Genomic DNA, 15,424 nt, shown 5'->3' with positions numbered 1-15,424 from the left:
AACAAAAGTGCAGAGGACCAGATTCCACATAGTTAATGTTCTTTTTAATATCGTTACCACTGACCTTTAAAACATTCGTTCAAATAGAGTGGATTACTGACATTATATCTCATTACCCTCAACTGTGTCCACAAGACGAATGAAAAAAATGAAGAGGATTTTACTCGGACAGCAAGAAGTCAAAGAAAAGGCCAGTGCAGAAGGATGGGTCTTGCCACTGCATCTCCCTCCAAGAGCAGAAGGTAAAAGGCAGAAAGCATGGGTGCCTCGGGAGGCTGTGCATTATATTCATAAGGCAATATAAAATTGTAGCAAAAAGGAAAGTGGGTTACTAAGACTAGTTAGGTTAGGGGGCAGAGAATAAATCTCCAGAGCTGTCTTGGAAAAGGCCACACCTGGAAAAGCACTATATTATTGTGCTGCCGACCTAGCAGCCATCAAAACAGTAACCAGTAAGTATCACCAAGCAGAAACACACCGGTACTGGGAACATTCAGGAGTGACAAAGTGATCCTCCAAAGAGAAGAGGAAGAGAGACAAGGATGCCCCAAACATGTTAGAGCAAAACAGGAAGCCACTCCCAGGAGAGAAAGCTCTGGGTTTTCTACGGGCAGCCTCCTGACTATGGTGTGAAACCAGACACCGGTAATTGCCTTTGGCTACTGAAGAAAAACCAGAAGGCCTCTGGCAATGGGACTTCTTGACTCTGCCATGGATGTTCTCCAAGCATGTCTGTCAGGGTTAGGAAGAGCATTCACTTGCTACACTCCATTAATTTAGGGTAATGCTTCCTTGGTCTTCCCTTCTGCCCTCCACACTTCCTTAAAGAGAAAATAAGGAAGATCTAACAATGTCGATAGCTGAAAACATTCACATAATTGAGCAACTGTCTCATTAAACTTTAATTCCATTTCTTTTAAACAGGTGTCTCTAAACAGCTAAAATCAGACTATACAGGAGTTATATACATTAGTGCAAATGAGTACGATTGGGGCTTTTCTAAGAAAGTTACATGCCACAGTGGGCAAGTTTAGACTCAGGAAATTATTCTGCCGCAAAAACCAACAGCCCCCAGATTTCCGTGGCCAGAGAAAGTAACGAGAAGGATCTAAAGTCTAGTAACCGTTTTTGCACACATAGATTCCACTAAGTCTGTAACAGCTTCTCCAGGTCTGTGTGTACTTAGAGAAATACATGGGAGCTTATTAAGCAAGCTCAAGCAGTTTTCTAATTACCATGTGCACGTGACATTAAAACATTGGTAGGGAGTAAATTGGAAGAGTTTAAATTCAGATTCTAAGAATCACTCCACTATCCTTTCCTAGCCCACTTAATTGTCTCTCCTTGTCTGATCACTGAGATTGCTAGCTAAAGACCTGTTATTTAGGGAGATGATGATAAACCCAGTTCTTCATTCTTTAAACAAGAAGAAAAGGGGGGGGGGATGGGGGAATCTTCCTCAGACATGAATTGGAAAATACAAAAGTGATACTGGAGAAGAAGGCAGTATGTTGTAGAGAGAGACCGTGGCCTTGGGCAGGAGGCCTCTCCCTAGCAGACCTCCCAGGTTCCCCTTAGCTCCAGGGAACTTCTTACATTTCCCTTTGCTTGCCCAAGAGGGACTAAGTTTTCTGTTTTAAGGTCCCCAGAGCCAAATTCCTGCTCCCTGAAAGACAATGCTCAATGGTGAAAAGGGGCTTCCGGCAAGCAAGCCCCCAGAATTCATGGAGGCGGGACTGTTTGTGGACTGGGCTCTATGCTGTGACTTTAACAAGTTCTTGCTTCCATTTCTTCATTTGTAAGAAAGTTGGACTAGATCATCCCTACAGCACATTCCTGTTCTATTCGGTGAATGCTAATAGTAATGGTATATGGAAATCTGAACAAAAATACTTAGTAAAAATACCTTGTAAAAAATAAAGCAAACCCAGGCATCCCGGTGTGAAAACTTAGTGGATATATCTGATTCCACCAGCCATTTAGGGCCAGAGGGTTGATTGGCAATACAGTGTGGCCCCTGACAGTGAAAAGTACAATTCCTTCCATGCAAGTATTGGCAGTCTTCCGAAAAGTGTCTGGAAAACTTAAGAAAAAAATACAAACTGAAACCCAGTTCCCCAAGTCAGCCCCCAGGCCCCACTGTGCCCAGTGCCTCGGTTCCAGGTATGCTGGGATGGGGAGGATGGAGGTCAAAGTGAGAAGCCCCTGAGCAGCGTCCCGAGCTTTCATTTCCAGGGAGGCTGTATTTGGTCCTGAGCAGGCTCCCCTTGACCAGCATCCACTACAGCGGGGCAGGGTTAAAACCAGCAGGCTCTGGGAGTGTGTCCCAGCACTGAGCCTACTTAAACAAAGCTGTAATCTCTTCCGATTTCATGGCATCAGACAGAAAGCTGAGCTCGTTGCATAAGGTCTCGTATCTAAAAGCCATCCGGATCTGGGCAACATTTGTTTTTCGAATATCATTTCCTTCAGGTCCTTCTTTATAATAATTTGGCCCCAGAAATTTTTGCTTTTCCTGTAGAAAAAGTAAAACACAAGTTAATTCAAGGAATGTCCCATCCCCACTACCTTTAAGGCATATGCCGAGACTGGGGGTACAAAATCCAAAGAATCCTTCCTCTAAGCGGCTTAGAGTCTTAATTTCTTGCATTTCCTAACATGACTCGGTTGTTAGTACGTCCACCCTGACAGCAAAACTTATTGGAGTTTTGTGCCGAGCCTGCTGCATTTGGCATTCGTGGCTTCAAGAGTGGAATGGCCAAAGATGGATTTAGATAGGTCCTGGAGGCAGCCTGCACTAATAACTAATGATACAATAACTAGGATTTCTATCCTGTTTTACGGTTTGCAAAATTAAATGACAATAACAATAAATAAAAAATTAAGTGAAGTTAGTGTATGATACAAAAAACATCAAGCATTTATGTGTTAGCCACTGGGCTAAGCACTGAGGATGCCAATAAAGCTAGTCCCTGCCCTCAAGGAGCCTACAATCTATTGGAGGTCAGTACACAAAAGGAAGCTAAAGCAAGGTTCTCAGGAGGAGATTCCAGAGGGTACCATGTGTGGAGAAGGGGGAGCCTGATGATGATGGTATGAAACAGGAAGATTTTCAAGATCAGACACTGTCTTACCCATGTTTTCTGTCTCCCCTATCATCCATCCTGGTGCCTTTTACACAGGAGGCACTGAAAAGCATATTATTGAAGATAAACCTGGTCTGAAGAGACCGTGGGGACAGAAAGACCTCAAAGAAGGAAATGTCTCAGTCTGGACACTTGGAGTTACAACAGGCAAAGGGGCTGCTGCTGAGGATGACGTGGAACTTCTACCTTCTGAGAGGAGGGACCAGTTGGTCCCAGAGATCAGTATCTTCCCAAGCTGGCCAAAAAGGCCTGGGCGACTGGGCAGCTGACTGGCTTCGTGACAATGGTGACGGAATACCTGGGTCTAAATCCTGCCTGAGCCATCCACCTTGGTGACATTTAACCAAGTCCTCTGGGACCTGGTTTCATCTGTAAAACAAACCATCCCACCACCTTTTGTGAGCTCTGCAAGCTTGAACACGCTTTCCAAATGACAGATACTATCTCCAGGACATAGAGACAAGCCCATGCTGCCCACCACTGCCTGGATCCACACCGAGCCTCCAAAGAACTTTCCCACGATTTTCCCTCCCAATTCCCCTCCCACCCGGCAGACCCCACTCACCTTGTGGGACAGCCCACTCTGGAGCACGCTGTTTCGAGCGATCTCACACAGGTCACACGTGCTGAGCTTCCACACTTGGGCTGCGATCGCATATTCTTCCATGAGGGCTTCCTGTAGAAAGACAAATCAGCCCCCACCCCAAAGAATAAATAAATCACATTTGTTAGGCTGTGAAGCCCGTGGAAAAGTCTGAAGCCAAAACTCAAAGCAGAAACATCCCCTTAGCATTGACTTTTCCAGCAAGAGACTTTGTAGGGACCATTGAGGATGCTAAAGAGAAACTGGGAAAGAAAGTCTTCTAGTTTCCTGACTTGCAAAGGCCTTAATTCCATGGCTTCTTGAAACTGAATCCATCAAACCTTTATTAGGCTCCTACAAAATATACCACCTGAGAAGAACTATGGAACACTGCGTACGGAGATAGTCTGGGAGTCAGGAAGACCGAGTTCAAATCTCATTTCTGAGCCAAACTGGCTGAGGCTTTCTAAAGCTTTATTTAAGCTGCAGAAGAGCCGAGGATCATCATGGACGCAGGGCATGCTCTCCAAAGCCAAACGCTCCTACCTGATGAGGTACAAAGATGGTGGAAGGGAAAGGCCGTAGGTTTGGGAATCACCAGCAACATGGTTCCCTATGGAATCCACTTCTTGTCGTCACTACCAGTTATACTAACGGCCTCATAATTGCCAAGTCCGATGGCCTTTTCTCAATCCTGATCTTCCTTGACTTCTATGAAGCACCTAACACCATTGAGCACCTTCTCCTGAATATTCCCTCTTCCTTGGATCTTCAACCCAAAAATCTCTCTTGGTTCTAGCCTTAACATCTTGCCTCTTACTTGCCTTCCTGTGGGTGTCCCCCAAAGGCCTGGCCCGGCATAGGCCCTTAAATGTTTAAATAATGAGTGATTAGTAAAGTTCATTCTCAGTAATCTAGGTCTTAATATTAGAAGGGACTGGGACATTCTGGGGGAGAGAGGAAAAAGGCACACACAAGCATTTATTTAGCACCTACTATGTGCCAGGCACTGCACTAAGTAAGCACTTTATAAATATCTCATTTGATCCATCCAACAGCCCTGGGAGGCAGGTACTATCATTATGCCCATTTTACAGTTCAAGAACTGAGCCTGAGAGAGGTTAAGTGATAAGAAGCATCGGAGGTTGTATTTGAACTTGGGTCTTCCTGACTGCAGGCCAGTACTCTGTAGCACTCAACTCATTCAGATAAGCAAGAACGGTCACAGTCTGAGTCTGGGGGATTGGCCAGTGGTGAGAAGCCCCTCCCCAGTGCTCACCTTGGTATAATGGAACTGCATGGGGTCATCAGTGGAGAGGGAGACCTGCAGTCCTTTGTGAAGAAACTCCCGCAGTGGGTTTTTGGAATATTCTAAGAACAAGCTGTTGTTGCTCAGGGGAGACATGGCGATGGGGATCTGGGCGAGGTAATAGAGGTACTGCAAGACCGGACTCTGGGGAAAAATAGAAGAGGGATTTGTCATCATCCATCAAGACAGTTCCTGATAACAGGAAAAGGAGGCTTCCCCGTGCCGTGTCTGGGCAGTGTTTGTTTCCAAAGAATGTATGAGCTCCCGCCAAGCCACAGGGGCTCCCTGCTGGAGGGTCCCCTCAGCCCGAACCCTCCACGTGCCGGAACGTCTGCTTGGCCACAGCACCTGCCGCTTGAAGCCCCTTGGATCCTGGGGATTTCCCTACTCTCATTCTGGGTGCAGCCCTTTTAACCTCTGTCCGAAGGCCATACAAAATAAAAGGAAGCCCTCCCCAGCGCGGCCGGGACGAGTTTTCCAGTCCCAGCTCCAGAGGAGGAAGTTGAATATGTCCCAGGAACGCAGCTGAGCCCCAGTAACAAGTTCTCCGGGCCAGAATCGGCGGCCTCTGGTAGACCATCTTGCAGGGACAGCCTGGAATCCCGGGGGACTGTGGCCGAGTCATCGGGGAGAAAAATCTCGCTAGAGACACCATCCCACTTAACCCTTTTCTGGTTTTGGATGCCATTAGCCGTGGTCCCTGACCTGGCTAAACTGCTGAGCCTCCATGGAACATAAGCAGACAAGAGAAAGGATAAATAGGAAAAACTTTAAAATTTAATGAGCTGATGTAGAGCAGTTAGCAGAAGCAGAACACTGCCCATTGAGGCCCCAAGGACTGAAAACTGTCACTGGCACGCTTCAGAGGCCTGGCTATGAAACAAACGCCTTCCTCTCAGCAGAGAGATGGCCGACCCTGGGTTTGGAATGATGGCTACATTGGAATAATGGCCAAACCCAACTAGTGCTTTGCTTAGCTGTATTTCTGTTACATGGAAGGGCTTGATGAGAAGGGTAGTCCCTGGGAAATGACCTTTGTTTTTGAAGCACTGATAACATTTTTTAATGATCCAAAAAGAAAAAAATGGAAATCATTGAAACCTAGTTCATGTAAGACCAGACTCATTCACCAATGGATTGGAAGAGAAATGAGAAATCTGAGTAATATGTACAAAGCTTAGGATCCGATATGGAGACTTGCCCTAGTTTATCAGCACTGACCATCTCCCAGCATCTCTCTAAGACCAGCCTCCCCACGGACCATCCCCTTTCTCAGCAGGGCACAGACGGGGGATCAAGGTCTGCTAAACCCTCCCCAATTCAATCCAAACTTTCTTAAAGCCGGTGAGGCCCTCAGGGTGTCCTCAAGACTCCCCCAAGAAGAATATAGCCAAAAGCTTGCCAGGAGGCTCTGAGTGGTGAAAAGGCAAAGTTGGCTTTCTCCCCACCAACCCGCTCAGCAGCAGCCAGGAGCAGGGTCCCACCTTCTTGAGCAGCAGTCCATGGGAGATATTGTCGGCAGTCAGGAAGGCAGAGACGAGATGCGTGATGGAACCGGCCTCCCCACAGTGAGGCCGGAACAGGAAGGTGCTCATTCCCCGCTCCCTGTGGAAGAGAAGAGGGGGATAGTTCAGCAGGAGCCGCCGATGACCAAATGGACATGGGGGACCTCCAGCTCCATCAGTTACTCCCTGTGGGGGAAATTGTCCCTCAAAGAAAAGAGGAGAAAGGGGCCAGTCACCAAGTCTAGGGGTTGGGAGGGACATCAGAGGGTACCTAGTCCACTTATAACTGGACACAAATCCCCTGTTGAGTGATCCAGAAGAATACTCATTTCTTCTGACAGAATATGAGCTCCTGAAGGGGAACTGCTAGTATTTTTACCTTTATTTTGTCTCCCCAGTGCCTGGCACGTATTAAGAGCTCAAATTCTCATTGCCCTGCCTTTCTGCCCTGTCTATGGACTTGAAGACTAATGTCTCTAAGATCTATCACCAAGCCACCCTCTTTGCTATTTTTGCCTCTTTGTTCCAGCTCATCCTAGATCTTCTCATCTCCAGTCAAGACTCCTCTCCTCCTGCCCCACTCTCAAACCCTGTAGGCTTGTCTACGTCTCCAAGATCCCCACGGCCCTCTAGGCAGCCATAAAGGGGTGGCCAGCAAGGCCCTGTGTCCTTCAGGAGCCTGGCTCATGCCATGCCCCAGGGACTGAGCTCTATCACCGTCCCTTGCTCTCAGCCTGGCCCATCCTTCCCTACTAGTCTGGGAAGAGATCCTGACGGGCTCAGACTGAGCTCAGACACCATCCAATTAGGTCAAGGTCCTTCTCTTTGCCTACTCAACTGCAGATTTCCTACAAAGATGGAAAATGGGCCTCAAAGATCTCTGCTTGGGATATTTATTTGTCAAATATGTACAGAATTAACAGAATTCCTGTAGATAGAGATCTGATCTTTAAGAGCCAACAGAGACCAACTACTGATTTCAGGGGAACCAAATATTGAGAAGAGACAAAAAAGGGGAAAAAAAGGAGAGGACAGCCAAAAATTGCCAAGTATGATGGAGGAAGAGGGAAAAAAAAAGAAATTTCCCCATCCTTCCTCAACCCTGCTAGCCAACATCTTCAGTCTCTCCTCTTTTTCATGGCTAAACTCTACTTTCCATCCTTTCCTCCTCGTCTAAACCTTTTGGCTTCCAACCTCATCATTCAACTGAAACTGCCCTCTCCTAAATCACCAAGGATTTCTTAATTGCCGTGGTTAAAGGTTCAACTCAGAAGCAAGGGGAGAGCAAGGTTAGGAATTAGAAGCTGGGAATAACAGAAGGCAGAGTTCTAAGTGTTTGGTAGCAGGCAAGGGTCATGGTCAAATGTGGAAAGATTTGAACTAGAATCTAGACTTGGGAGAAGAGTGTTATGGTTAGCCAGCCACATTGAACTCTGTGAATAGGGGAACGTGGAATATGTACTCCTTGTGGGCAAGGACTGCTCACAAACAACACGAGCCATTTTTGTCCTTGTATCCCCAGCACTTAGCATAGTGCTGGCGCACAGTAGGCATTTTAATGTGTTGTTTAAATAGCTTGTTGATTTTTGGAGGAAAATGGAGGAATGGGAAGGGAAAGAACAAGGTTAGTTAGAGCTAGGGAAGGGTTAAGTAATAAGGATAGATGGAGGACAAACTTAGGAGTTAGACCCAAGAGGGAATAGAATCAGAGAACAAATTTAAAGCATAGGAAGGGAAGGAAAACCAGAGGTCAGGGTAGGAACATGGGAAGATGGTGGATTTGGAGTTAAAAGACTTGGGTCAAAGTCCCATTTCTCTCACGTATAGGTTATGTGAATTTGAGTAAGTCATTCCACTCCCCGAGCCTCAGTTTCCTCATCTGTAAAATGAGGAAGTTAGAATAGGTCCTAAGGTCCCTTCTAGTTCCAGCCCAATAACCAAGGGTGACATTTGGCTAGTCCTGCTGGGGTTAGGTAAAGGGTTAATGCCCGAGCACGTACTTGCGGAGGTTGTTGAGCACCATGATGTTGGCGTACATGTAATACAGATAATAGCTGTAGGGCGGGTTCTGTTCACTGGTCCAGATGTCTGGGTTAGGGCTTTTGTCCGAGAACATGTGGTCACTGTGTTTGGACTCGTCATCCACACTGTCAAATCCTGTTACCTAGTGGGGGAAAGAATAAATCCTGAACACCACACAGCCAGGACTGCTGCAGAGTTTGGACTTCCAACCAGTGATTTCTGCTAAGGGATTACCCCTAAATCCTGGGAAAAGCCCCAAAAAGCCACCAAGGTTGCAGAACTGGGAGCCATCTTTGTTGGCGGGGGCAGTAAAGGCAAAGCTCTTCATCTCTCTGTCTCTTGTCTGTTTCTGTCTGTCTGTCTTTTTGTCTCTGGCTATCTCTGTCTCCATAGTCTGTTTCTGTCTGTCTCAGTCTCTCATTTCTATCTATCTTACAGTCTCTCTTGTCTCTGTTTCTGGCTATCTCTGGATCTTGTCTCTGTCTCTCTGCCTCTTTTTCTCTGGCTCTGGCTATCTCTGTCTCTCATTTCTATCTGTCTCTGTATCTGTCTCTCTTTTTCTCTGGCTTTGGCTATCTCTGTCTCACTCTGTCTCTTGTCTGTTTCTGTATGTCTCATTTCTGTCTGTCTGTCTCATCTGTTTCTATCTCTCTCTCTCTTGTCTTTCTGTCCGTCTCTCTGTCTCTGTGTCAATCTCTGTCTCTTATCTGTTTCTGTCTCTATCTCTTGTCTGTTTCTGTCTCTCTTTCATTTCTATCCAATTCTCTTTTTCTGTTTCTCTCTCTTGTCTCTGTCATTTGTCTCTTATCTCTGTCTCCCTCTCTCTTCCCTTTATTTCTTCTCTCCCCCATCTTCCCAATCTTCATTTCTCTTTCTCTGTGTCCTACTCCCAAGCCCACCATCTTAGCCATAACCTGGTTTTTTTTTTATTATTATTATAGTAAGTTTTTATTGACAGAATCCATGCCAGGGTAATTTTTTTTTTTACAACATTATCCCTTGCACTCACTTCTGTTCCGATTTTTCCCTCCCACCCTCCACCCCCTCCCCTAGATGGCAAGCGATCCTATACATGTTAAATAAATTACAGTATATCCTAGAAACAATATGTGTGCAGATCCAAACAGTTTTCTTGTTGCACAGGGAGAATTGGATTCAGAAGTTAAAAATAACCCGGGAAGAAAAACAAAAATGCAAACAGTTTACATTCATTTCCCAGTGTTTTTTCTTTGGGTGTAGCTGCTTCTGTCCATCATTGATCAATTGAAACTGAATTAGGTCTCTTTTTCAAAGAAATCCACTTCCATCAGAATACATCTTCATACAGTATCGTTGTTGACGTATATAATGATCTCTTGGTTCTGCTCCTTTCACTTAGCATCAGTTCATGTAATTCTCTCCAAGCCTCTCTGTATTCATCCTGCTGGTCATTTCTTATAGAACAATAATATTCCATAACATGCATATACCACAATTTACCCAACCATTCTCCAATTGATGGACATCCACTCAGTTTCCAGCTTCTGGCCACTACAAACAGGGCTGCCACAAACATTTTGGCACATACTGGTCCCTTTCCCTTCTTTAGTATCTCTTTGGGCTATAAGCCCAGTAGAAACACTGCTGGATCAAAGGGTATGCACAGTTTGATAACTTTTGGGGCATAACTCCAGATTGCTCTCCAGAATGGTTGGATTCGCATAACCTGGTTTTGCCATATTTAGTGAACATCATCTTTGTTGCTGATGCTTAAAGTCATTGAATTAGCATTTTCTATTTTTAAGAAAAGAAATCCTGGGGGGTTTTTTCAGGAAGGAAGTCTAAGCAGATAGACTCCTGTGAATCGGTGACCCTCTAGACCACAGTTTCATTTTCCCACATCCTACCCCTCCTTCGGCTCAGCAGCCACATAGGGTCTGTAAAATAAATGGAAGCCCGTAAACACATGTATCTCCTTAATGTGCCCACTAGAGGGCAACCGTAGCACTGGCCAGCTTTTCATCTCTAGCCAGCTAAGGGTGCAGAATGAAGCTGGGGGGTTTTAGAAGAATTTGGGCCCTTCACCTCTGGGGTCTGGACCACCCAGAATTCTGGGAGAGAGAGTAAGCCTGGGGGGAGGAGGGGGAGAGGACACTGGGGTGTGCGATAGCCACGAGCTTTATTCCTTGGTTCGGGAAATAAATGTGGCCAAGAAGCAGAGTGCCCAGGAGGGAGGCAGGCAAGGGGATCTCGTGGTCCCTGACTCTTCCAGACAAGGAGACTCACAGCAGAATGGCCTGACTTACGTATCTGAGGAAGAGGTGAAGTTCCTTGTGATCCCTGGGGTTGATCGTGGCTTCAAAAAGAGGCAAGAAGATGTTCTCCAGCATTTTCCCAAAACTCGGAAGCAGCTTTTTGGATCTAAATATGTCACTGGAGAATAGAAAAAGACATGGTTCTGGACTCGGCTACCCACCGCCCTTTGCCCAGGGCAGAGACAAATGCCTGAGTAACCAACCAGCCCCCTGCCCGACAGGGCACGTCTCTGTGTGGGGGGTGGGAGCAACCTCAAGGCTCATCTACCCCAAGGGCAAAAATCCCCTCTAGAATATTCCCTGGCAAGTGCTTATCTCCCAGCTTCTGCCTGAAGATCGCCAGTGAAGGGAAGCTCACTATTGCTTGCAGCAGCCCCTCTTACTTCTGACCATCTGGGATGTCGAGGAAGGGCTTCCCATCATCAAAATCTTACTCTACAAATTTCCACTTAATGCAAATGTTTCTCCAGCACCTAGGACAGTGCCTGGGATATAGGAAGTGCCTAAAAATATTTGTCGATTTACTGATTAAAGAAAAATTCTTCCCTATGTACAGTGACCTCCCTAGGAATCCCGATGCACCTCCTCCTAACTTGTTAACTTGAGAAATACTTCTGGCCTCTACCTGCCATTCACTGTATTCATCTCCTGTGATCTCTACCTGCTTAACTTCCCCATCATCCTCTGCCTCTTCTGGTCTCTGCCTGTGCCCACCTGGCTCTTCTGAGCTCTACTTCTTTTCCCCACCCCACCTTAACTTTGACGTTATCCCCCAGTCCAGCAGCTTGACTCCCCAAGGTCTTCTCCAGATCTGGGAGTGCGAAGTCCCAGGTCATTGTAAATTCCTCTGCCTTCAATTTTTATCTGATTTATCCTGGGAATTTCAATCTAGTCTTTGATGTTTAGCAATCAGGAGCACACTACAGGACTCCTCTCACAGGATCTTTGAGGGAAGCATCCCTAAAGAAAAAGCTAGTGTCCCCACTATGAGATACCTTTCTCTAAACAAACTCTCATGTGGAGGAGAAAGATCTAGAATATCACCTGGGAGCCATCGTGTGAGTGAACTAAAAATCTAAAAAGTCCATAGAGAGATAATAGAACATCTAATCACTGATCCAGAGTTGGAAGAGATATTTAAGGTTATCTAGTCCAACTCATTCATTTTACAGATGAGGAAACTGAGGCCCAGGAAAGTTAAGTGAATTGTCCAATGTCATATGGGTAATAAAGGTTTTTTTCCAAAGGATTTAACCCAGTTGCTCTGGTTTCACAACCAGTACTTTACAAATTAGGGAACATTTTCACACCAACTTCAGAGAAGAAGCTTTTAAGTCCAGAGCTAGAAAATGGAGCACACGACCAAAGCGTGGGCATGAAGAGGGGAAAACGTGGTGCCAGCTGGAGTAGCAGAACCTTATGGTGGTAGTAAGAGGAGAAGGAAGGGAGGAGCAGTCACAGCTGGAAGAGTAGAATGCTGGGGGTGAGACATGGGGAAGCCCAGTGAGCAGGGCCCTCACTTACTAGATTCTGGGGACCTGGATGATCCAACGCATATTTGGGGAGTAGACCTTGTGATTAATGAACCACCTGGCCAGGTTGAGCCATTCTCGGGGGGAGCGCCCATAGATGGAGAGCCGGGGTTCTGTATACTGGTATTTGCTCTCTTCCAGTTCCCGGGCCACTTCCTGTGGCCAAAAAGAGTTTCCAGGTCATTTCAAGATCATTCTTGGCTCTGAGCAACATCTAGAGGGGACGAGGTGGATGGACTGTCGTATTTGTCATGGAGTCCCTGACCTAAGAGGAACCTAAAGAGGTGATCTTATCTAGCCCCCTACCACCCAATCATTTTAGGGGATTTTTGTTGTTTATTCCAGTTGTGTCAATCTCTGTAATCCCATTTGGAGTTTTCTTGGCAAAGATATTGAAGTGATTTGCCATTTCCTTCTCCAACTCATTTTACAGATGAGGAACTGAGGCAAATAGGTTAAAGTGACTTGCTCAAGGTCACACAACTAATAAGTATCTGAAGCCACATTTGAACTCCTTGAAGATGAATGAATCCTCCCGACTCTTGAGTCTGGTACTCTATCCCCTGCACCACCTATCCAACCTATCTAACTTAAACTGTCTTTCTAAGCTTAGATTTAGTTAAATAAGTTAAATACCTTTCCAACGCCAAAAAATCATTTAGTATGGAGATCCCAAAGCTCCCTTAGCCATTTATTTTGATATGGGGAAGTTCTTTGTTAGAGCAAACCTAAGTACTTTATGCTGTATGTCACTTAGTTCATTTGTCCTCTTCTCAGTAATACTGCCCTTGGGCTAAAGGTCTATCAGAAACATCCCTGGGAGCCCCGAGGAGGGGCACAATTGCAGCTTTGGGACAGAGCACAGCAATCCCTTGGGAGCAGACCCAACTACCAACTGCATCTAGAATGGTTCTGAAGGGGAAAGAGACCCAAACTGGGAGTCACCTAACCTGTGACCTGCTTCTGTATCTACTGCATTCTTGTACTAGACTTGTGTGATACTGGACAAACCAATTCCTCTAAGCCTCAGTTTACTTCACTGTAAAATGAGGGGTCTGACCTTGGGATCCTCCAGGATTGCTTTGAGCTCTAAATCCTATACTCCTATGAGGAGGTGGGACCAGATGAGTCTGAAGGTCTCACTTATCTCTGATGCTGTGCATCTCCGGACCCAGACACTGCTCTGAGTTTTCATGATTTCTGATTGGTGATAATCTAGCCTCACTCTTTTCTTCATTTGACTGATAAACAGAACATTATTTGTCCTTCATTTTTGAAGAGGACCAAAGACATCAAAGGGTGATGTCTTGACATGTGCATGAATGAGATTGATGGATAAACAGAACAGAGATCACAAATTGGTGATCCTACATTGGTGTATAGGGAATTTGGCAGTTGAAATCCACCCATCTTCTAGCTAGGGAGAAGAGGGAATAGAAAAGAGAGGTCTAGCTGTGTTGAGGCTGGCCCATCTTTCAGATCCCAGTCCTCTCCCACTCTAGTTGGCATCCAGCATGAGAGGGAAGGGCAAGTGGTAATAGGACTGGGAGGTTACTGACCTTGACCATCCGAGCAAAGTATTCTCCACCTAAGTAGTTTTCAGTTTTCAAGTACAGGTCCCGAAGCTCACTGGCTCCCACTGGATTGTACTTGGAGTTGAATTTGTCAAACCTATGGAAGGTCTGCCGGCCCTGGAAAGAAGAGCTCCAGTGAGTACATATTCTGGCTGCCTTAGTTTGAGGGTGAGGAGAGGGACATGAGATACTTTTAAAAAATCAAGAAGTCCCTCCTTACCACGCTAATGGGGCCAACTATGACCATGGGGATCACAAGTCATCTGAGATAATGAATCATTATCATGTTGAGCCAATTTGGGGGTCTCTATAATTTCCACCACTCCTGCTGGCAGTACCCAGGTGAATCAGCTTACCGCATGGACATCCAAGGAGTCCACAGTGAGGTCATAGGGGTCCATGTGAAGATCATCAAACACCTGTCTGAGCGTGATCTTCCTGCCTCTCTTCTCGGTGACGATCCTGTCAGGCTCTGTCTGGTACGTGTGCTTGATGAAGCGCAGCAGATGTTTCTGGTTCATACAGGCCGCGGCATGGATGTGAGTATCCACCTGAAGGCACAGCCCAACACCCCCACACCCGTCAGGTTGGCAGGAGGCAGAGGAATAACCCCAGTCCTTGTACGCCGACTACTCAAGATCATTGAGACAGAAGGAATCCATCTTGTTCCTTTGGACAAACATCCAGAGCACATTGTACCCAATACAGTCTAATTATCATAATTATTTGTATGCATGTCATTTTCCCTAACCCTTTCCTTTCTTTTCCTTTTCATCTCCTTTCTTCCTCTTTCTTCCCTTCCCTTTCTTTCTCTTCCTTCCCTTTCCTATTCTATCTGATGCTATCTTATCTTCTTTCTTCACACAACACTTGGTAATATGTCAAATTACAGTGTCTGACTTTTAGGCATTTCCTTTTACCAGTTATCCACAGATTCAAAGCATTATCTAAGAATCAAAGATTTTAACATCATTTAGTCCCTGGAGAATTTGGGCTTATTTCCCAGAGAATGAAACTGAGGCTGAGGTAAAGCAGTTTATCCAATCCATGATCAGAGCTAAGTGTCCTGGCTCCAAATACTCATTCCAATATCCCTCTTCTCAAATGAGCAAACACTTTAATTCATGGTCACCCTGTTTGTTTGGCTTCTACCATAAGCCACCATCCCTCAGATAGGATTCTACATATATAGAATTCTTAGCCCACACAGTCAGTCTCCGGGAGATCAAACAAGGCAGAATGAAAGACACAAATATATAACTTCCACCTGGTGACTAGTGATTGCAGGGAGCTGAAGACCAATTCAATTAGTGAATCATAAAGGGTCAGAGATTCAGAGGTGGAAGGAATCTCAGAGAACATTGAGGATCTGAGTTCAAATTCCAACTCTGATGTTTGCTGCCTGTGTGATCTCAGGCAGATTGTTTCATCTGCTGAACCTCAAGTTTTGTCATCTGTA

At 45.7% G+C, this 15,424-nt stretch overlaps 1 protein-coding gene across 4 annotated transcripts in view; it reads right to left on the bottom strand.

Moving 5' to 3' along the window:
• Positions 1 to 23: 23 nt before the first annotated feature.
• The window catches only part of AMPD3 (adenosine monophosphate deaminase 3), a 76,927-nt gene continuing 61,526 nt past the window's right edge, over positions 24 to 15,424 (bottom strand). For all 4 annotated transcript variants that reach the window (XM_031942794.1, XM_031942793.1, XM_031942795.1 and 1 more), the window contains exons 7-15: positions 14,322 to 14,516; positions 13,951 to 14,082; positions 12,384 to 12,547; positions 10,851 to 10,977; positions 8,544 to 8,707; positions 6,523 to 6,643; positions 5,009 to 5,182; positions 3,712 to 3,822; positions 24 to 2,515 (exon numbers count right to left, since the gene is read on the bottom strand). In XM_031942794.1, coding sequence (XP_031798654.1) covers positions 2,339 to 2,515; positions 3,712 to 3,822; positions 5,009 to 5,182; positions 6,523 to 6,643; positions 8,544 to 8,707; positions 10,851 to 10,977; positions 12,384 to 12,547; positions 13,951 to 14,082; positions 14,322 to 14,516 — 1,365 coding nt within the window. In that variant the 3' untranslated portion in view covers positions 24 to 2,338. The remainder of the gene's footprint in view (positions 2,516 to 3,711; positions 3,823 to 5,008; positions 5,183 to 6,522; positions 6,644 to 8,543; positions 8,708 to 10,850; positions 10,978 to 12,383; positions 12,548 to 13,950; positions 14,083 to 14,321; positions 14,517 to 15,424) is intronic.

Source organism: Sarcophilus harrisii, chromosome 6 (assembly GCF_902635505.1).
Source record: "Sarcophilus harrisii chromosome 6, mSarHar1.11, whole genome shotgun sequence".
Lineage (NCBI taxonomy): Eukaryota > Metazoa > Chordata > Mammalia > Dasyuromorphia > Dasyuridae > Sarcophilus > Sarcophilus harrisii.
This window is presented reverse-complemented; position numbering and strand designations above follow the sequence as displayed.